Here is a 22,988-nt window from a genome sequence, read left to right as displayed (position 1 = left end):
CTAAGATCCTACTCACCTTCTCAGTCAGCCGTCGGCTCTCCTGCTGCAGTGTTTCACAGTCCCGAGCCTTGGTTTTGACAAGGTCTTGTTTGGACGCAGATAAGAGCAAACCTTTAACATCAAGAGGGCCAATAACATCATACCAGATAGGGCTTCCCTCGCGGTCATGACCACACATCCCTCCAGACATGTACAACTGGACCACCTGCAAGCAGAAAAGGCATGTTAGCTGGAGGATGCAACGAGAGCCGGCACTGTGGACCTTAACAAAGAAGACATGACATTCATCCTCGTTTCTTAGCTCGTAGACCTACAGTTGTTCTCCATGTGGTTCATTTTTCCACCTCATGATTTGAGAACTAAAGTTTTTTAACCAGCTAGAACTTCAGAAGCAACATCTATTACTCAACAGAGATTAATTAGTGCTGGGTGATGAACACACTTCGGTGGATCTTCTTGCTCTCTTACACCATCCCTTCTCTTTCTAGACATGGGGATTGTCTTTCGGTATAAAGCAACATATTTGGCCCTCTACATTTGATCTTCTGAATTTGATCACGCTGTGTGATAGATGGACAGATGAGTTTTCACCCTTTGAATACAACCTTGATGGCTTAGAAAACTCAGATCAATCTTGAGACATAACTATACACACAGTCAATGAAGTGTGATGGGCAAGCAAAAGGGTAGATGTGGAATGAGACTGGGTTGCCCTGCTACCTGTCTCTCTTTGGACGTACTTGCTTTAATTTAAAATACCCTTCAGTCCTGGAACCAGAAGTGGTAAACATCTATAACAGAAGTTAGAATGAGAAGAGCATCCCTGCATGGGTTCCTTCTTTTTTTAGCTGTTTACCAAATTACAGTTTGCCTTCAAACTCTATCAACAACATATTTCTATTAGATAAAATGCTGTTTTATGAAAACTCTTTAGAACACTAAATGCGTGTGCTTTTGCAAACAATTAATTAATTGTATAATAATTGTTGCAGGGTTTTTCACCTAGGGACATCTAGGTGCCAGCTCTGTCTGACAGAGGACCACGAATACAGCAACTCTTCCATTGGTAGGGAGGCATGTTCCTGGTGGTGGTGGACTATGGGCAACTGCCTGTTTCATCGGAGTACACCTTTTTTGGTACACCCAATGGGAAGCGACCAACTTCACTGGTCCTTAGGCCCTAGCCCATTCACAGGACCACATCCCTAGAAATTTTAGACGTAGACCAAGCAAGAGTGTTAGGTACACCTTGAGAATAAAACCTTTTTTTGAAAACTTTTTTTTAATTGTCATTTTGAACTCAATACAGACATACAGCACGATTAGCACATCATTGAAATATAAAGCATTTTTGAAAAACAACACTTGGGTTACCGCAGCATGGAACAAATACATTACAGTAACTAGCACTATAACTCAGATGAGCAGGTAACAGATTGTGTTTCGCTCCTTTCCCCCATGTTGTGTCTGACGGTCCTAGTCTCATATTTGCTTCAGACTATGTGCCTGGTTCGCAAGGAAAGCTCTACTCTTGATCTGGGTGTTCCACTGTATTTCTATTCCTTGGGGACTCTTGGTGCGGCGACTCATTTCTGTCCATATGTGCAGGGGCGGGGGTAGGGGAGAATAGGGGGTGGGGGAGAGTGGATTGTCTTGTCCGCTCAACACATCTGCATGATTTAACAAATATCCCTTCAGGAGGTCCCAAATGTCTTTTGGCCTACTGGACATTGGGAGTAGTTCTGCATATGTTAATGTCTGTTATTGCCAGAAAACAAGATCACAAACCCACTCCTTAAATTTAGGTGCTCTCCCTCTGCCCCATCTGCACGCCACTGGCGCTTGGTCAGTAATGGCCTTAATGCCACATATGATTTGTATGCTGAGGGTATATCTATGGTGTACCCTAATAAGGCCATCACAGGCGATTCAGTCAGTGTTAGCATAGTCATTTCTGTTAGGCCCGCGAAGATTTGGCTCCAGTACCATCGCACAGCAGCGCATTCCCATGCAATGTACAGGAACCCCACTGCCTCTTGTCTGCGCCGGTCGCAAGCATAATTATCTCGTAGTTTAAATTTGAACATTTTGGCCGCGGTATAGGAGATTCTGTGTTTAAAAAATAAATTGCACCCTGGGGCAAGGTGGATATTTTTAAATAGGTATAGCAGCTTAGGTACAATGACCATTTTCATCAGGGATATTCTGCCCGCGAGGGATAGCGGCATGGCAATCCATTTGGAGACTAATTCTGTCACTCTTGCTATTGCTTTTCCATAGTTCGCTCGGAGCAATTCCGTTCTATCTCTGGAGATAATAATCCCCAAATATTTTACTTCCTCCAAGCACCATTCAATGGGGTAATCCATAGGGTAAGGCTGGACGACTTTGGTTAGTGGGAACAACTGGGATTTAACCCAGTTAATTTTGACTCCTGCTAGCTCTCCAAAAATGAGAAGCTCTCTTAATTTCGGATTAAGACTAGTCTGGGGCTCCCTTAAGTATAATGTGATGTCATCAGCGTATAATGAGAGCAGCACATGTCTGGTGGGATACTCAAGGGCCAACTCCCGATGATGCTGCCTGAGTTTGGCCGCCAGCGGCTCAACAGCTAAAGCAAATAGGAGCGGCGAGAGCAGGCACCCCTGCCCTGTGCCCCTTATGATGTTGAAGGGGTGGGGAGAGGGTAGGGGAGCAAGCACCGTACACCACCACTCTGGCTTGAGGTTTGTGGTACAACAGTTGTATCCAACCAGGAAACCATAGGGCAGGCCCGTTCTCTGTAGTATTCCGAACAGATAGTCCCACTCTATTGAATCAAATGCCTTGGTGGCGTCTAGAAAGACTGCCACTGCAGCGAGGTCCGGATCCACATCTTGCATTACCGCGAAGAGTGTTCTAAGACTGTGGGAGGTGTCTCTTCCTGGCACAAAGCCCGCCTGGTCAGGCTATTCTGATGCACTCCTGAGAAGGGTCAAGAGATTGGATTGTACTTTGGCCAATATTTTTGCATTGCAATTAATCATAGAGAGCGGCCTTTACGACTCACATCTACCAGCTGGTTTATCAAGCTTAGGTATTGATATAATGGATGCCTCCCTCATCGTGGGTGGCAAAATTCCCTCTTCTAATGCTTCTTCATATGCCTGTTTAAGGATAGGGGCTAGGTGTTCTATGTGCACTTTATAAAAATCGTCAGGTATGCCATTCGGCCCGGGAGCTTTACCTGAGCAAAGTTGCATAATCGCTGCTCGGATTTCATCTAACTCTAGCTCAGCAGAGAGGAAGTCTCTATTGGTGTCGCTCAGCCATCCAAGTGCAATGGGTTCCAAATACTGTTGTAACGTGAGTGGCTGCAGCCATGTTGTGGTGTAGAGCGATGTGTAGAAGGTCTTAAATGTGTGAAGAACCTCAGTGCGGCCTTCGATACCGTTAACCACCGGGTCCTAATCCAACGACTTAAGAACGTCGGTGTGGAGGGCACTGCGCTGACCTGGCTCGCCTCCTTCCTTGGACAGCGCTCCTTTCAGGTCTGGGAGAACGACACCCGCTCCCCCGAAACCCCCCTCCAATGCGGCGTGCCCCAGGGCTCATCCCTAAGCCCAACATTATTCAATGTATGCATGTCCCCATTGGAGGAGGTTGTCATCCCGTTCGGAGTGAATGTCATCAGCTATGCTGATGACACTCAATTAGTGGTGTCCCTATCCCACCCGAATCAAGCTCCATCTGATCTATACAACTGTCTGGCAGAAATACAAGGATGGATGAATAGCTCGTCTTTGAAACTTAACGGCTCAAAGACAGATATTCTCCTCCTTGGCCAGAAGGGGCTTTCCCTTTCTCAGAACATCTGGCCCCCCTGCTTGGGTGAACCCCCTGCCCCCAAGTCTGAGATCAAGAGCCTAGGAATTTGGCTGGAAAAAGATCTGTCTTTCAAGACGCAAGCCAAAAAAATCGCGGGTACTTGTTTCGGGCTCCTCAAATCGATTAGGAAGATTTTGCCCCTACTTCCTCCGGCCTCCCAGAAACTGTTAATCCAAGGCCTTATCTTATCAAGGCTGGATTACAGTAACACCATCTACCTAGGCGCTCCTGAGGCAACCCTTAACAAATTACAAAGGATCCAGAACGCCGCGGCCCGGATCCTTACTAACACCCCGGTCAGATCCTCGGCCAAACCAGCCCTGAAACTCCTTCACTGGCTCCCAGTTAGAGAGCGGGTGAAGTTCAAGGCTATCTGTCTGGCTCACAGACTCCTACAAGAAAAAGGCCCTCCTATTCTAAGAAAATTCATCAGGCCCTACAAAGCCCCAAGATCCCTTCGCTCTGATCAGGAATACCTTATCACCATCCCCAGAGTCAATAAGGTGCGCACGGGTGGACGGCGCTTCTCTGTTAACACTGCCCGCCTTTGGAACTCCCTTCCCCGGAACCTTAGGACGGAACCAGACTACCTTCGATTCAGGAAGCGGCTGAAAACGCACCTTTTCCCCTGATCCGTCTCCCCCATCTGCCCCGGTTGATCATCAGTTGTTTGGATCTTTAGCGGTGGGATACTTACGGGTGACTACGCGCTTTATAAAAATTTAATAAAATAATAAGAATGTCCGGTGTGTCTCTAACAACCTTACCTTCTGAGGTGTGGCATTCCAAAACGTGATTCGAGAAGCGGGATTGCGGATCTGCTCAGCTAGCTCTTTAATCGGTCTCTCCCCCTCCGCGTATCTGCGGGCTTTAAGATAGTTGCCCCGGTACAGGCACTCTCTTTCTGCTGTGTCTGTATATTCGGTTATTTTGTCTCGAAGTATTGCTAGTTCATGTACTGATGACGAGTGGCAGATGTCTGGCTCTATTTGTTTTATTCAGGTCTCTAGTTTGGTAAGTGTGGAGCACAGGTCTCTTAGCAAGGCAAATCCCCCTGATGGTGACCTTAAAGGCCTCCCACACCGTCCTAATGTGGTCCACTGAACCCATGCTGCGTTAAAAACATTCTTGGATTTCCTTGTCAGTTTTCATATGTAACACTGAAACTAACTGCATGATGGGGTTTAGGCACCAGGCAGTATGTGGAGCGCACCCAATTGGCATGGCGAGACCCCAGGCCACGGGAGCATGATCCAAGTAGGTGAGTGCAAGGTGATTCACCCGCATCAGCCTGGGACTTAGATCTCTCGAGACAACCCAAAAATCTATCCTCGACCCTGCTGCGTGTGCAGCAGTGTAGTGTGTACCCTCTCGCCTCCCAGGGTGTAAGTAGCGCCAAATATCCACCAGGCAATTCTCTGCTATAATATCCTGCACCTGTCGCTGAGCACGGTTGTAATGGTGAGGTTGTGAATGTGACCTATCTATCTTTGGGTCGATCTTTGTATTGAAATCCCCTTCCCAAATAATATGGATAGACCCTATATTGGTTATTATCCCCCACAGATTGGCAAAGAACACTGTGTTATCCATATTAGGTCCATAACAGCAGACTGTTGTGATAGAGTGCAAGCTAATTTACCCCATAGTATACTGTAGCGTCCTTGAAGATTAGACACAGAGCCCATAGGTATATACGGAGTGTTCTTTTGAACTAATATTATGGTGCCCCGTGAATAGGTAGAAAAGGATGCGAAACAGCTGTGCCCTGCCATCGGGCAGCGACTCATTGGGGACATTTAGGGTCCAGGTGCGATGCAGCGCGCGCAACGAAATTCGTTGTATTGATTTGTCACCTTACCTGCATTCATCCATATTCCGGTGTTTACTACCCCCCACCCTGCCCCTCCCCCACCCCACGTCACCGCCCAGTAGCACTCCAACCAGTAGCCGCTACTGCATATAAGTCTTGGCCACGCTCCAAAAGAAGAAGTCTGCACGTACATCGCTAGGCACAGTGGCTTTAAGGCTCACCTATTGAAAAGGTTGAAATGTTCTTGTATATGTATCATTGATTGAAAGGTTCTTATTGCATTCTATATGTTATTGTGTTTTTCCAGTAAAAAGAGGGTGGTAATATACAAGGTAATTAGGAAGACAGGACAGCAGAATTACTTAAGAGGTATTTCTGTAATAGATTATTTCTGCTGTGTGAAAATTTCGTTTCTTCCCCATGGAGGACCACAGTAATGGATATCTTTATAGTAGTTCCTCTTCAGTAAAACACCAGCACGCTGCAACATTAATTAGTTTGCTACCCTGCGCAAAAGTAAAAAATAGTTTAATCACCCAGACCGGATAGCAACTAAGAAACTTGTTCCTATTTTACAAACACGCAGTGGTCTCTAACTCAAATATGTGAATTTTACAAGGCAGAGGATCACTGATGAAAGAGAGAGCAAGCCGAGAGAGTAGGACTGTGTACTCCCTTTAGAGACTGCTATTTGGTAGCTCCAGGTCTATCCTCACTAACCCTAATCTTCAGGGCCATGAAGAGAGAACGAGAGAGAGAGAGGCAGAAACAGAAAGCTTCTTTTTCAGTTTCTGTAGGTTTCGCATACTTACCTCTCCCTTAGCCTCATGCATCAACTAAGAAGCTGATGAGGGGCAAAGGATGAGATGATGGGTCAACCCTCTGATGTAATTTGATGACATCAAAGTGCCAGTCTCAGTGACTTCTGCAACACCTAATGGTTTGGTGAAAAGGCATCCATGGGAAGGAGGAGAGATGAAAATTGTTCGGAAAAAATTGTCTGACAACCGAGTTGGGAAGACATTGTAAAGATGAGATTCATAAGACAAGAACACATTAAAAATGATTGACTTTAGGGGAATATGTGGGGAAAGAGTGCATGCATGCTCACCTCTGGAGGGCTCCAATGTGTCACAATGTTATCAGCATCCATATGCTTCCGGAACTCAACATGCTGGTGAAACAAAAAAATACTAAGTGAGAATAATTGCAGATCTCTGTGACTTTGTACTTACTAGCATCTTCATTCCCTCATCACAGTGTAATAAGGAGATTAGTGAGGGGCATATTCCCCACCTTCTGGGGCATCTGTCCTGGAACAAGAGATCTCTTCTAGTGCACTTCAACCCTGACCTGACTCACCCCAAAACAAAGTGGCTAGATCAGGAGTCTCCACCCTTTTCATTAATAAGAGTCGCTTATGTTCAATGAAAATCATGCAGTTCTACTAATATTGTTTGTGTTGTACACATCAGGCAAGATTGCATTAGCGGCCACCCCATGCAAGATTACCAACCTTGATCACTTCAGGGCATGATTGCCAGCAGTAATGCATATAAGCATCGGCAAAGCTATGGTCTATGTGAGATCTATTGACTTTATCAATGTTTTTAAGTCATCTTGCACAGCAGCTGTGAAACATGACTGAAAGAAAAAAAAGGATTATTACGCGGCCAACGCTGAACACTTTATAGCGCTTTTCTTAATTTATTTTTTTACTTTCAACACAGCCCATAGAAGGTAGAGATGGGAACACCGAACACAAACAAGAGCCCTTGGCTATGAGAAATAACGCTGTGACCAAAAAGGACGTGGCCATGAGGCAGACAGGGAGAGTGAAAGATTCAGAAAATGGAGGTGAGGAGGTGTAAACACAAACATAATGGTTAAGGAATCGACATGGGGGAAGGAGGGCAGTAGTGCAATGATGAATGGGTCAAGCACCACAAAGACAGAGCCCTGGGGGGAGTGAAATACTAAACAAGAAGGAAGCTGCCATTGCGGAGAGGGGTGGGGCAGAAGGCCCTAGCAGCACTTTTGCGCTGCTGGAGCATCATTTTTTGACGCTCCGGTGGCGCAATGTGCCGCAGCATATTTACAAGGCCACATAAAACCACTTTACGTAACTTTTCATGGCCTTGTAAATATGTGCCCATTTTATGCAGAACCCTGCGTGAAAGGCGCGTTCCTTGGGTGTCGCTGTGGGTGTGAAGAAAGTGACGCTGGGACACACTGCACAAATAGAAGGCAGAAAATAAGAGTGACAGTGAAGCCAACAAATGGTAAGCAATTGGTTTGCTCTAAGCCCCTTCTAGTAAATAATATCTCTCACAAGCAAGAGTGAATGCACTGTCACGGGTGAGGCCTAAAAAGGCTTTGTCGATATGGAATGCCTCTACTAGGGCAATACTAAACAGCCACAGTTAGAATTGCCCCTGTCACCAAGTTAATAATACCACTGTCACAAAATTAGTAACAAGTCTCTCAATGCAGCATGATTTATCATTCCAATAGGAGCTTTAAATATGTTTCAGAAATTATGTGTTGTGAAAACACACATTTTCATCTCTGATACACACTTTTCAATTTTGGTATACATATATTAATTTAACCAAGCTAAACCTTGTAATTTAGTTGACTGGGATGCACATAGGAGAGCTATTCATAGGTAGCTGGAGAGCTACCAATAGCTCATGAGCTACTCGTTGGAAAAAGCCTGAGCTAGGTGAAGCGATGGAGGACTATCTTACCACTTTTCAACATAGTGGAGTCGTCTTTCACCACTCAATCAATCAATCAATCATGAATCAATCAGGGATTTGTAAAGTACAGCCATTCACCCGTGAGGGTTTCAAGGCACTGGCTTCACTGTGTTTGGAAATACCTGTTAGTGGTCTGGAGCATACCCTGTTTAGATTGCATAATTATTATTGCACTTGACAGTTTTAGCGTGCTAACTTGTGACGTGCTCTGTCCTAAAAGTGCACGTTGTATAATGTCCAAAGATTTGTGGCGCGCCGTTTTCGCCTCACGAGCAAGTTGCACAGCCTTATGAACAGAATACCTGTGACACCAATTTATTCCAAAGTGATCCGTTTTAATCCAATTGTTAATCCATGTTTTCAAAACTGTATCAATACTTGATCAATTCACATCAACATCTGACGAGATTCCAACATTTTTCAATGCACAACAATTGCCCATCCAGGCCTATTCACTGGCACAAGGAATACTCTTTTCATCCAAGACACCACATCATTTTCCACCCAATGCATTTCGGGCTAATGAGCCCTTCATCAGGGGTTTCTACAATAGTAAAGTAAACATCAGCTCTACACGGGTTTCAAAAAAGCTAAAGTATTTTAGACAGTGTTGCATTAGTGCTACATCCCTATCATGCATTAAACAGCAATTAAGCAGTAATTCAAAATTAATAAAAACAAATCCCCCATTTTTTTGTACTCCACCCCCATTGTTTCCAAATCTCTCTACTTCGGTACTTCCTATATGTCCCCTTATTGTACCCCAGTATGTGCTACCAACAACCCTTTGTCAATCACAAGACTGTTTCACTCCTCCCATTGAACTCCCAAGGTGATAGTCATTTCTGAAAACCTTACGCTAACATAAAATCCCACCCAGTGCTTCCACATTTATATTGTGGTTAAAATATTATTACCACTTCGCTCAGTTCATCCTGCCAAGACCCTTTCTGAATTAAAAAGCTCCTACTAAACTAATTAATACCTGTATTAATCCCGACACAGTAGGAGGGCATGCTTTTGGCTACCATGTCAGGATTAATACAGGTATTAAGTAGTTTAGTAGGAGTTTTGTAATTTAGAAAGGGTCTTCGCAGGATGCACTGAGTGAAGCGGTAATCATTTTGTAGTGGTGTTCTCCCCATGTATCACTGCTTTGAGGAAGTTGAGTGCAGACTGTCTTTTTAAAAAAAAAATCTTTTTATTGTTATAAAAACGAAAAAACAATAAAAGCGTATCAAGTGCAATGCAGTCCAACACGTACAGGGAATATACCAATTGAAAGATCGCAATATCGGCAGTCGTTGAAGCAGGATACTGAGAGTCTAACACACGTTTGACGAATCAGGATTATAAAACTAGCGAAGCTAGCCTATATCAATGCGCGCAACCCACAGGCCCTCCCACCCACAAAATCAGGATATCAAAGATCATTGCGACCCTCGATGCTAAGATCATAAACAGGATAAGGTACAGACATTTGTATGCAAAACCGGACTGATCAAAATAATAGAGCTCGCATCGGCACCTTAATACTGAGAACAGAGTCCGGATATACAAGAAATAAAGAAAGAAAATAAAATAAAAAAACGCAACATGCGCAACACCCCACCCCCCACATTGCACCCCTGCATGTAGCTTACTCCAATCCCCAACTAGCAGTGTGCCTGTCGCCCCATCTAATCTACAAATACTAAAAGAAGTATGTGGAGGAGGGCCTTCGTACAGGCTCCCGGCCTCTCCCCACCCCGCCAGTTCTAAGCCTCCCCCTATTACGGATACATTATCATTTCACTATCAAGCGAAACTCGGGGGATACATTACTCGCCTACACTGCCTCCCGGTATCAACATTAGAAAGTGAATCCCGCACTACCACCATTTAAATAAAAGTCTTGAAAGGATAAACCGTTCTCAGTCTTGACCCGTTCGATCAGTTACACAAATGTTATTAAACCGGGCAGCCGCCATCTTGAAAAGTTAAAAAAAACAGTAGCAAGCCGGTAACAGCTGGGCTTTCTCAGTCGCATTGTCACTGGGTCCCATCAGTGTCGATAAGAACCACGGATGTTGAGTCCAGGTGCACTGAGTTTGGAAAGAGAGAAAGGGCCACCTTGTGAAGCCACTCCTGAGTCGTCGCATGAGTCATCCGATACATTGCCTGGTGCGATTTGCCCTTGGTCGATAACAATAGTGTGAGCACTGACATAACCGGGACCTCCAATACCAGGGCCTTAGCTAATGTGCAATCCAGGGTCTCCCGCATTGCTCGTTTTATGGAAATGTTGGCCGCCATTAGTCCGAGTAGTGTGGATGTCGTTACTTCCGCAGTGGCATTGAATTGAATGAAAGCTATATCAGTATGTCCCAGTCGAAGAGCCACGGCATCCAATTTGTGCTCCAACTCTTGGGCTTTCCAGGTCAGAGAGAGATGAAGACCCTCGATCGCCGTCATTATAGCCCCAAGCGTAGGTTCAACCCTGGTCAGCACTAGTTGGTCTCCCTCAATAGGGAAGTTCTGGTCCGGTCTCGGAGATCCCTTAGATAGGATATGTCGTCCCAGGTCATCCGTTCAAATTTTTCCAGACCTCTCGGAGCATCGGGTCCGATTTGCACGAAGGTCGATATTGAGCGCCATTTCGCGTGTTTCGTTCGCGGTCCACCCCTGGGCCCTCGGGATACACCAGTGGAATTAGAAGCAAAGACACATGTTCCAACCCCTCTACATGCAAGGATATTGGGGAGCTGTCCTCAGGATATGCCCGGAACCATCGGGTCGCAGTTTAGACGGCACCAAGCTGAATATATTCCGGGCTTCGACAACCAATTATTCAGCTCGCATCCGCAGTATCATTGAGTTGCCACATTTCGGTGCTAATCCATACGGATCTTTGATGTTAAGATCAGACAAAATATGCTTCCATTCCGGTGGACCGGCTCCTCCCGAACTCTTATGGCCGATGTTGTTCAACTAGAATCCGGCTGCACTCCCACTCGAGGCCCCGGCTTCAATGCTGATGTAGGCCGCAAACTTCAAGGCGACGTTTCTCCATTATCAAGGCAGGTGGAACTTTCGGGGTCACTCGGTGTAGCGTTATTTCGTTTCATCTACCCGGGAGAGTTGCATAGGCACAGGATAACCGGCAGGATCTTGTAGCAGGATGAGGAGGTCTGCGGAGCCGGGAGCCTAAGCGGCCATCTTGGTCGCCAGCTTGGCCTACCCCCCGCAGACTGTCATTTTGAAGTATTTACGGAACAATTAATAAGAGACCAGTACATTTGTAAATGCTCTAATAAGAACATTCAGCAAAAATGGCTGCCTATGGGCAACACTTCTCTTGAAGAGACCATCCGCACTGCGAAAAGTATTGAACTCTCCAAAGTTTCTGTCAAGGAATTGGATGAAAAGGTCACAACAAATGAAACTGTGACTGTTGTCAGATCAAAGGATGTTAAGAACACTGTGCTACCTCGTCCTGATAACACATTTTTAAAACAGTCTAATGTTTGTTTCAGATGAGGGAATCTCTCTCACTTCAAGTCAGGACGACCATGTCCTGCTAAAAATGTTGTTTGCAGGGTGTGTGGGAGGTTAGGACATTTTGCTAAAGTATGCCAGAGTGGAAAGCGTGGGAGTTCTTCTACCCTGAATGGAAAACAAATTTCCAAACCTCCTTCTTCTTCTTCTGTTGTGAATGTGTCTATCTCAGAATGTTCTGGCGACAGTTGCAGTAACATTCAAGATGACTTGAGAGACATGGTTGTTGTTATTGGCGAAATGAATATCACAGAAAGTGTGTAGATCCCTACGTTGATGACATCGGCGGAAAGAATGTGTGCTTTTTAGTTGACTCTGGGGGCAAAACTAACTATGATAACTCAAGAATTGTTTAGTGAAGTTTGGGGCTCTCGTTCTTTGAATCCTCCGGATAGATCACCAGTTTTATACGAACGAAGGAGAATTGGGTTAGCTGGTTATTTTGAAGACATCCTGGAATTCAGGGGTAGGAGAATACATGAGAAAGTGTGTGTGGCGATTAAGGGCTTGTCTTTTCTTGGATGGTTTCATCAGGGCTTGTTCAAAATGGTGCTTAGACCTGGGACTAAGGAACAGGTTTCTATTCTTCATTCAGAGGATTTTGTTAACAATTTTACAGAACACTACCCCTCTTTTTTTGGTGGGGGTTTAGGTCATATTAAGGGTTTCACTCATGTCATCTGGGTTAAAGACAACGCTATACCTTTAAAACACAGGATTAGGAATGTTCCATTCAGTGTTAGGGACCAATTGAAACAAGAACTTAGTGGGTTATGTCAGAATGGGATCATTGAGCCGATCGAATCTTCCCTTTGGCTTTACCCCTTAGTCGTCCCAAAAAAGAAAAATGGTAAACTTCGCGTTTGCGTTGACTTTCGCAGCCTCAGTAAAAACATTTGGATAGCTTCCCATCCTCTTCCGAAGATCTCTGACATGTTATCAATGATCAGTGGTTCTAAATGGTTCAGCATGCTGGATTTAGCATCAGCCTACCACCAAGTGGTTTTGGACCCTGCCTGCTTCTAGGCATCTCACTGCATTTGTATCACCCATTGGTTCTTTCCAATACTACTGTATGCCCTTTAGGTTAGCCTCTGCAGCAGCAGTATTTCAGAGGATTATGTCTTCCACACTTAAGGGAATAAATGGTGTTGTGGTCTTCCAAGATTACGTTTTGATTTTTGGTGAGTCAAGTGAGTCCCATGATGAGAATTTGTATCGTGTCCTGGATGTCTTGCAGGAAAGCGGTGTTGTCCTAAAGAAGGAAAAGTGTGTATTTAAGGTGCAGAATGTGGAATACTTCGGGCATGTGCTTTCGGAGCGTGGTGTCGAGCCCAGACCTGGTCTTGTCAAAGCTGTTGTTGACAGTCCTGCTCCCAAGGACAAGGTTGGCTTTAAATCATTTGTTGGACTCTGTGAATTCTACTCCCGGTTTGTGCCAGACTAATCAACAAGAGTTCAACCTTTGACCACCATGCTTAGGAAGAGTGTTTCTTTCGTCTGGGATGGCCATTGTAAGGAGGTGTTTGATTGGATCAAAGTCCAATTGGTTAGTCCCAAAGACCTCAAACCTTTTGACCCCAACGCAATGTGCATCATTACCGTAGACACTAGTGGCCTAGGCCTAGGTGCTATTCTCACCCAGTGTATCAACGGAACCAAGCACACTTTGGGGATATGCCTCCAGGATGTTGCGAGGGATGGAATTGAATTTTGTTGTCATCGAAAGGGAACTCTTAGTGTGCCCGTGGGCTGTTAAGAAGTTTCATCCCTACATTTGGGGCAAACATTTCCAATTACGCACAGATCATAGTCCTGTGGTATCTATTCTCTCAGGGGGTAAGCTCAAAGAACACACCCCAAGAATCGCTCGCTTGTTTACCAAGTTGCTGCAGTATGATTTTGAAGTTTCGTATATTTCTGGAAACAAAAATGGAAGGGCCGACTACTTTTCCTGATTTCCTGTGGAGGAGGATGGCGATGTCGATGATGATGATGAAGACGATTGTTTTGTCACAAGTTTGGTTTTGAATGACATGTGTGCCGTGAGTGAAAGAGAATGGAGAGAGGAACTCTCCAAGGATGCCTTACTCTGCCATGTTGTCAACTGTGTAAAGAAGGGTTGGCCAAGAGAGAAAAATGCACCTTACTCTTTGCAGACTTTTGTTAAAGTTTCAATCGAACTTTCTATAGAGGATGGTTTATTGGTGCGTGGTAACAGGTTGGTTCCCCCAGATGTGTTGAAAGCAAGGTTGGTCAAAGGTGTTCATGAGGGACACTTGGGCAAAACGCTCACCAAAGAAGGTTGCGTGAGTATTTTTGGTGGCCTCAGTTGGACAAGGGTGTCAATGTATTCGTGGGTGAATGTGTGGTGTGTTCCAATGCTGAGAAAAGTTTTAATCTGAGAACTCCCCCTCTTCAACCCATTGATTTGCCTGCCAGGTCTTGGGAGAAGATTGGCATTGACCTGGTTGGTCCTTTCAATGTGCTTCCATGTGACCATTAATTACTGTTCGAAATGGCCAGAAGTTTGTTTCATTAATGAACCTGACTCATGTGATTTTCTGAAATTGAGGGTTTTCCTTCCACTATCGTAAGCGACAATGGAGTACAATTTGTTAGTCAGGAATTTGAATGTTTTCTGCAGCAAGGTTGAATATCTCATTCTAGGAGTTCGCTCTATAACCCACAAACAAACGGTCTGGTGGAGCGCATGAATAGGGTCCTAACAACTGTGTGCAGTGGGCGTTGGCGGGGAAGTGCAATGTCCAGAATGCTGCTAGGTCCATGTTATGGTTCTATCGCACCAAGCCCTACTCGTCTACAAAAGTGTATCCCTATGAGCTTCTGTGAGGCAGAAAACCGTGTTCGCAAATTTGTCCTGGATGGATGTGTAAATGAGTGAAGATGGGCTCCGTGATTGATGTGGACATGTTTGTGAGAGATGATGTTTCTCAAGCACAATTCTGTCAGAAATCTTACTTTGTTGCCAGGAAAAGATCTATCCCCCATACATTTGTTGTTGGTGATGAAGTGTGTGTGACGATCCCGGTACACAGCAAAAAGGGAAGCTCGAAGTTCTCAGATCCCTTGGTTGTGGGTAAAGTTTGTGGTAATGCTGTTAGAGTGAATCACAAGCATCGGTGGAATACCTCCAGAACTGTAAAAGCACCTGGATTTTGTGTTAGTGGAGATTTGCACTGTATTCGGGCTAAGGTTTTGCTGTTTGCTTATGCAGAAGTTGAAGGCAACGTTTTGTTCCTGCCAAATACCGTTAGCCTTTTCGCTTATCTCTGTTCTTCAAGTTTTCTTTCTCTCCTTCTCTGGGTACTGCTTTATCTCTCTCTTTTTCTCTTTTTCTCTTCTTGGCACTTTCTTTATTTTTTCTCCTTTTCCGTTTGTTTATGAGGAGGAGGATAGTGTAGTGGTCTTCTCCCCATTCTTAGCCTGTGGAATGCTCACGCCATTATGTTTCGGCCGTGAGCATTCCACTGCAGAATATAGAACTTTGTATTGAATATGTACTTTGTGGTTACTGATTATTATTGCCTGAGCCGGCTGCCGCGCAGCACATGATCCATGAATAAAGCTCATCTTTAAGACAACGTGCTTTGCCTTACAACTGACTCACTACACATTTTTTAACCACAGCATAAATGTGGAAGCACGGGGTGGGATTGAGGCATGAGGTTTTCAGAAATGACTCTCACCTAGGGAATTCAATGGGAGATGTGAAACAGTCTTTTGATTGACAAAGGGTTGTTGGTAGCACGTACTGGGGTAGGATAAGGGGAAGCACAGGAAGTAGAGAGATTCGGAAACAATTGGGGTGGATTAAAAAAAAATGGGCGGACTTGTTTTTATTAATTTTGAAATACTGTTTAATTGCTGTTAGACGCATGATAGGGATGTAGCACTAATGGAATACTGTCTAAAATACGTTTGCTTTTTATGACACCCATGTAGAGCTGATGTTTACTTTTCTATTGTAGTTACTCCTGAAGAAGGGCTCATTAGCCCGAAATGCATTGGGTGGAAAATTACGTGGTGACTTGGATGAACTGAGTATTCCCTGTGCCAGTGAATAGGCCTGGATGAGCAATTCTTGTGCATTGAAAAATGTTGGAATCTCGTTAGCTTTTGATGTGAATTGATCAAGTATTGATAACGTTTTGAAAAAATGGATTAACAATTGGATTAAAACAGATTACTTTGGAATAAATTGGTGTCACACGTATTCTGTTCATAAGGCTGTGCAACTTGCTCCAAACGTGAAAACGGAGTGCCACAAAACTTTGCTCACTGTGTTTGGAACATGAGAATTGTGTGAAAGGCATCTCAATCCTTTAAAGCAATACAGATCTAGACAGTAATCTCACTTAAAAATGCACCATGTTGTACCATTCCTCTCAAGGTTTAGGGGATTCATCGGTAGTCCCCTTGATTTCCAAACTGTTATTTTCGATTCACCTGTCTTACAGTGCACCTCAGCTCTGACTTGCATCTCAACCTGCTATTTGAGTACTTGCACCATAGACACAGATCTACTAGTGTGCGTAAGGCAACAACATCCGCATCCTCTTTAATTCAAGTACCATGAACTCTTTGACACTTCACACATAAAATGACAATCATGGTTTTTCCAACACAGTGAAATAATGGCCCGAATACCACTTTTTCTAGCCTTCTAGTTTATATCAATGTAGGTTTCTGATAGAGACTTCTAGCTGCAGATTCCCCACCTTTTTAATATTCCACAGTACCTCTGTGCGCCGAAAGGTGGAGCTATGCGGCTCTGCACTGATGCTGTCCTATCCTGGAAATAATGTGTGGGGCGAATATAGATGCCATTCTCATGCACTGATGTCAATCCCTTTCTTTCTAGCCGCATATGCAAAGCTCTATACAGGTCTCTCTGAGAAGTTACCTTAAAAAATGTTTTTCAGTGTTCAGGGAATGTCATCCCCAAAAACGACAGGTTTTAAGCCCTGTAAGGACTGTCATAAATAAATGTCTGTAACGGATCCCCATGAGGTGTGTCTGTGGTATCTGGGGTTGAGCCATGACTCCAAGGTCTTCACCGACCTCATGTCAATGAATCCGAAGGCCATCAGGGATGTGAAGCAAAACTTTATATTGCCAAGCATAAGAAGACTCCTTGCCCGGAGAATTCCAAATCATGTTCCACATCCAAGGTTCAATCTTTGTCCCGTTCCCAAAGTCAACATAGCCGCTCCACAGGCCGGTCTTTGCGGTGCTCCAAGTCCTCAGGAAGAAACACAAGAAATTAAAGCCCGACGTTCATCCCCTCCGGAGCCCATCGGACCCTTGCCCATATCACGTCTTCAGAAGAGCAGCCACCTCCATCGCCCTCGAGCTTCGCCGCACCATCAACTGCTCCATCAAAACTGCCACCTTCCCGACAACTGGAAACATGCCAAGATCAACCCCCTGCTAAAGAAGCCATCTGCCGACCTGACAGACCTCAAGAACTTCAGACCCATCTCCCTCCTCCCTTTCCCAGCCAAGATCATTGAGAAGGCCTTCAACGCCCAACTCTCTAAGTTAATTGAAGAGAACCACGTCCTAGACATCTCCCATTACAGCTTCCGAAGCAACCACAGCACTGAGACCACACTCCTTGCCGCCACTAATGACATCCTCTGCTTTCTCGACCAAGGAAAAACCGCAGCCCTGATCCTATTGGATCTCTCACCCGCCTGCGATACTGTCTCACACTGCACCCTAATCACAAGACTCCAAGACGCCGACATCCGTGACAAGATCCTGGACTGGATCTAGTCCTTCCTTGCCGGCCAAACACAGAGAGTCAGACTACCTCTGTTCTTCTCAGAGCCTACAGAAATCAGCTGTGGAGTATCCCAGGGCTCCTCCCTGAGCCCTACCCTATTCAACGTCTACATGGCCCCCGCGGCTATCGTCAGAAACTACAGACTCAAATCATCTCTTACACCGATGAAAACCCAGCTGGTCCACTCCTTCACTGAAGAACCCACAGTCTCCAGAATAAACTTTCACAGCGGGCGAAAGTCGTTGCCACCTGGATGAAAGATAGCTGCTTCAAGCTCAACTCGGACATGACCAAAGCACTCACCCTCGGACCCGCCCCCTCAGCTTGGGATGACTCCTGGTGGCCTACCGCACTGGGAACCCATTCCACCCCCACGGACCACGCAAGTAACCTCTGCATCATACTGGACTCCTCGCTCACAATGAACCGCCAGATCAATGCTGTATCCTCATTCTACTTCCACACGCCCCACCTGCTTTGAAAGGCCTGCTTCAACTACGGCAATGCACTCTACGCTGGCGCCACCCAGAAACAGCTCAGGAAACCACAAAATGTTCAAAACGCCACAGCCAGACTGGCCCTCCACATACCCCACCACAGCCACATCACCGAACACCTTCAACAACTCCACTGGCTCCCATTCAGCAAGAGAATCACCTTCAAGCTCCTCACACATGCCTACAAATCTCTCCATAAAAGTAGGTCCAGCATATATGAACCACCGCCTCTCATTCCATGTACCCGCCAGACAATTTTGCTCCACCCAACTTGACTTGGCCACCGTTGCTTAGATCCACAATACCAGAACCATAGGAAGATCCTTCTCCTACCTCGCCACCAAGACTTGGAACACCCTACCCCTCACCTTAGGCAATCCCGGTTGCTGACCCAATTCAGGAAGGATCTCAAGACCTGGCTCTTCGACTGAACCTCCATGCCCAAATGGATCAGCAGCCCACCCTTCTCCTCAGTGCCTAGACCCTCAAGGGTGAGTAGCTACGCTATAAGAACTCCTGATTGAATAATTTAGCCACATCACATCAGACTGAAGAGTTCTGTACAGCCATGCTCCATCTCTTTGGATACCTGTAGACTCCCTCTGGAGTGTCTTTTTGCTATAAGGAGCAGGCCTTTCACCTGGGATACTGCTGGCGGATTTGCCTTCTGTTCCAGCTGGACCCTCTGAGTCTGTCTTGCCTCCAGCTCTTGTTCCAACTTGCTACTGGCGCCATGACCCATGGCAGCCCTGGGCACATTGATGCCAACTTCACCAATGCCAGAGTAGGTGGCAGACTGTTCGCTCTGATGCCAGTCTGCCTTCGACCAAAGTTGAGCCCGAGTCGATCCAAGACACCACTTCCGCCACCTGATTTGTTACAGGGATGACAACACACTCTGCATTCCCTTTTTGGGACAGATTCGGATAATCACTGTGATCCAGATAATGAGTTTACTCAGCCTTACCTGTATGAAAATTGGTACAAGGACTTAAAGGAGGCCAGTGGCCATGATACCTCCCCAGAAACAAGACTTTTTTCTACCCCTGGACCAACCACAGAGAAATCCGCTTCAGACGCCATGGTAATGCGTAGGGCAGCTGACGTTCTCGACCCCCAGCTCCCCATCTTGACATTAGGACAAATGTTTTGACTGATCTTCCACCGGGCCAGACACCCTCAGAGCCCCTTCTGCCTTTCAATGAAGCACCGACAGATGCATTATTGGGGGCTTGGGCCAAATCATGCTATGGTCCACTGGTCATTCAACAAACTGCTTGGCACCATCGCCCTGCTCCATGCGACTGAATTTACTTTCTTTCACAGCGTCCCTCACCAGAAAGCCTAGTGGTGCAGGCTTCCACCAGCTGCTCTAATCCCAACAAATTTCCTACCATTCCCCCTGATTGGGAATTTAAGCGAGTGGAAATGTGTTTTTTCTTCTTTCAACTTGCCAATTTTAAAGCTAGCTGTTTGTTGGGACACTACTCTCTCACCCCTTGCGATTGATGGCACATGTCCTCTCAATATGCCTGAAAACCTTCACCCTGTTCTCTCTTGGGCATTTCAAGATAGTTCATGATTTGTTATGGCTTTGAAACCACGATTCCATTGGGCAGGCTATATGTACCGTATGTACCAGCGTCGCAGTTAATCGCCATGCATGGCTGCGAATGATAGGTTCCAGTCCTCCCTGTTAGACATGCCCTTTGACAAGACTCGCCTGTTAGGGAACAAAGCTGCTTCAGCTCATGAGCTTTTTAAGGAGAGTAGGGCTACCACTGGCTCTCTGGGCCTTTCTGCCCCTCCTCACCAACCACACCAGTTCTATTTCTCCTTTTGCAGCTTTGGCGGAAGTGCCCCTTACCACCAGCCCACACAGTGAACCCAAGTTTTACGGTAGAAGCAGAGGTGCCTAACAATTCTGCTGCTAAGATCAGCATACTGCACAGTCTGCCACCACCCCCTGTGGCCCCACCTGCCAAACCTCTTTAGCGTGCCCTTACAGAAGCACAGCCACTCGGTGGGAGACAGAATCCACCAATTCTTACCAAATGGCCATGCAATCACGTTGGAACGCTTCTGGGTTGGGACCGCCATGTGGGAGTTAGAGATCAGAGGTCTCTGGTCTCCGGCAGAGTCTGGCTCCACATCAACCTTCTGGATTTGGGGGCAATCTATTTGGCGTTGCCACCCTTCCCGCTCACAGACCACACCACCACCATGTGGTACTGCAACAAATTGGGTGGGGTGGGGTTGCTCACCCTATGTCAGGAGACCTTGTACCTCTGGAAAAGGCTAAACCACCAAGAAATGGTCCTGGTGGTGTACCTCCTAGCATAATCATTGAATGCCAGGATGAACTAGCTCAGCTGCTGACTCCTAGTGTATCACTTGGCTGCTGCACCCAGAAGTGGCGCTAGGTCACTTTCGTGAATGGGGAGAGCCTTGGCTCGATCTGTTTGCCAAAGGTGCGAATGCAAAATGTCAACACTTCTGTGTGTTGGAATTTGCAAGGCATTTCTTGCTCGGAGATGCATTCCACCTTGAGTGGATCTCAGTACTCCTGCATGTCTCTCTGCTGATCCCACTCCTAACCCGAGTTCTCAACAAGATCAGGATTGACCAGACCCAAGTCACCCTAGGTGCTATCGATTGGGCACTCAAATATCCAAACCCACCTTAAAAATATCCTTGCCTCCCAACACACCCTAACGCCAAATACCCTTGCCACCCTAAACCCTAAAAATACGTTTGCCATCCAAATTTCCTAACACAACCTAAACCCTAAAATGGCCATTGCCATCCAAATACCCATATCCCCTAAACACACCCTTCCCACCTAAATATCCTTACCCTCCCTAAACCATACAAATACCATTACCACCCAAATTGCCTTGCCCATCCTATAACCTAAAAACACCCTTGCCACCCAAATACCCCTACGCACCCTAGACCCGAAAAAAAAAACCTTGCCACCCAAATACCATTACTCCCCATAATACCTAAGAATACCCTTGCCATCCAAATACATTCAACCACCTCAAACCCTAAAATAAAACCTTGCCACCTAAATACCCCTACCCAACTTAAACCCTAAAAAATACCCGTGCCACACAAAATACGCACACCTACCCTAAACCCTAAAAATACCCTTGCCACCCAAATACTCTTACCCACCCTAAACCCATAAAATAGACTTGCCACCCAATAGGCCTTACCCACCCAAAAGCCTAAAAATACCCTTGAAACCCAAATACTCTTACCCACCCGAAACCCTAAAAATACCCTTGCCACCCAAAAACTACCACCCACCCTAAACCCTAACAATACACTTGCCACCCAATAGGCCTTATCCACCCAAAACCCTAAAAATACCCTTGCTATCCAAATACCCTAAACCCCAAAAATGCCCTCACCACCTAAACCCTAAAAATACCATTGCTGCCGAAAAACCCTTAACCACCCTAAGCCCTAAAAATACCCTTGCCACTTAAATACCCCTACCCACTCTAAACCCTAAAAATACCCTTCCCGCCGAAAAACCCTTACCCCCTTAACCCCCCAAATACCCTTTATATATATATATATTTTCACACTTACCTGTGAAATACTTACATTTTTGTTATAAAGGCATGCATGGTTAATGTATATTTGTGCTAAAATGTTCATGGTAAAGGCATTTGCGCAGCAATTAATGCATGGTAAAGACAAAACACATGGATGAGGGGCAGAAGGATGAAATGCTTATCTGTGGCTCAGAATTTTTATTTTTATTTCCAAGGACCAAAATTCCACCTTAAGTACAGTTCCATCACACTACCCTTATCAATGCCACAATTACTGCGATGCTTAGGTGTTATATCCCTCAAGTTTAAACAATCTGCAGGCCTCTCATGTTTTTGCCAAGCAGCTGCTGCATGCTTCAAATATTTAAACTGGCTGTTTTTGTTAGTTTGGATTTGCAATATTGCTGTCAGTCCAAATATTATACTGACCGAGTTTGGCACAGTTAAGGAAAGCATGTAAAGCAGGTCTGATTAACCTTTCAACAGCCCGATAGTAAAGGAGGCTTTTGAAACGAACCCTAGGGTTGGTCCCGGGGCGGGGGGTCGGGGGACGGGGACATCCTTCACCACGAAGTCATGAAACAATGCGGTTTTACACCGCAGTCAGTACTTCGACTGTGACATTACCACGTGTTCCTTTACCATGCACGTCGTTACATCGACTTGCTTTAGGGGATGCGTTGTTGTACTGGGGTTGAATTTTAAGTCCAACACCTTACCTACTGATACACTGACTAAAATTGGAATAGTAATTTATACTATTCTAAAGTTCAGTGTCCCTCTAAGGTAAGTCATTTTAACAACTTGCTTGTTAAAGGAATGCGTGCCAATGTCGCAGTTGGGGTACTGACTGCCAGGGTTGGACTGGGAGTCAAGATTCGCCCGGGCATGCTAAAAAAAAAGTGACCCACATTAGCATATTGCCTTTCCTCAAAACACTGCTTTGGCGAAATTTTATTAAAAAAGGGGGGGATTCGTTTACACTTGTGACTAAAAACAAGTGAGGCCACTTCTGCTCAGGCCCCTTGCCCCGCTAGGTATGCATACATTAAAGGGCGGGCCCTGCAAGAGAAAGAAAGTGACACCTCTGCCTGTTTCTAACCGTGAGGTAATGAGGGCCCATCTGCCTCC

General features: G+C 45.6%; 1 protein-coding gene across 1 annotated transcript in view; it reads right to left on the bottom strand.

Annotated features, from left to right (window-relative positions):
* Positions 1 to 22,988, bottom strand: part of LOC144791328 (SEC14-like protein 2) — a 326,084-nt gene that overhangs the window by 201,729 nt on the left and 101,367 nt on the right. Inside the window, exons 4-5 of the mRNA XM_078666003.1 lie at positions 6,792 to 6,854; positions 17 to 205 (exon numbers count right to left, since the gene is read on the bottom strand). Coding sequence (XP_078522129.1) covers positions 17 to 205; positions 6,792 to 6,854 — 252 coding nt within the window. The remainder of the gene's footprint in view (positions 1 to 16; positions 206 to 6,791; positions 6,855 to 22,988) is intronic.

The sequence above is a fragment of the Lissotriton helveticus genome, chromosome 11 (assembly GCF_964261635.1).
Source record: "Lissotriton helveticus chromosome 11, aLisHel1.1, whole genome shotgun sequence".
Lineage (NCBI taxonomy): Eukaryota > Metazoa > Chordata > Amphibia > Caudata > Salamandridae > Lissotriton > Lissotriton helveticus.
The sequence above is the reverse complement of the archived record's forward strand: the minus strand, read 5'-3'. Positions and strand labels throughout refer to the sequence as shown.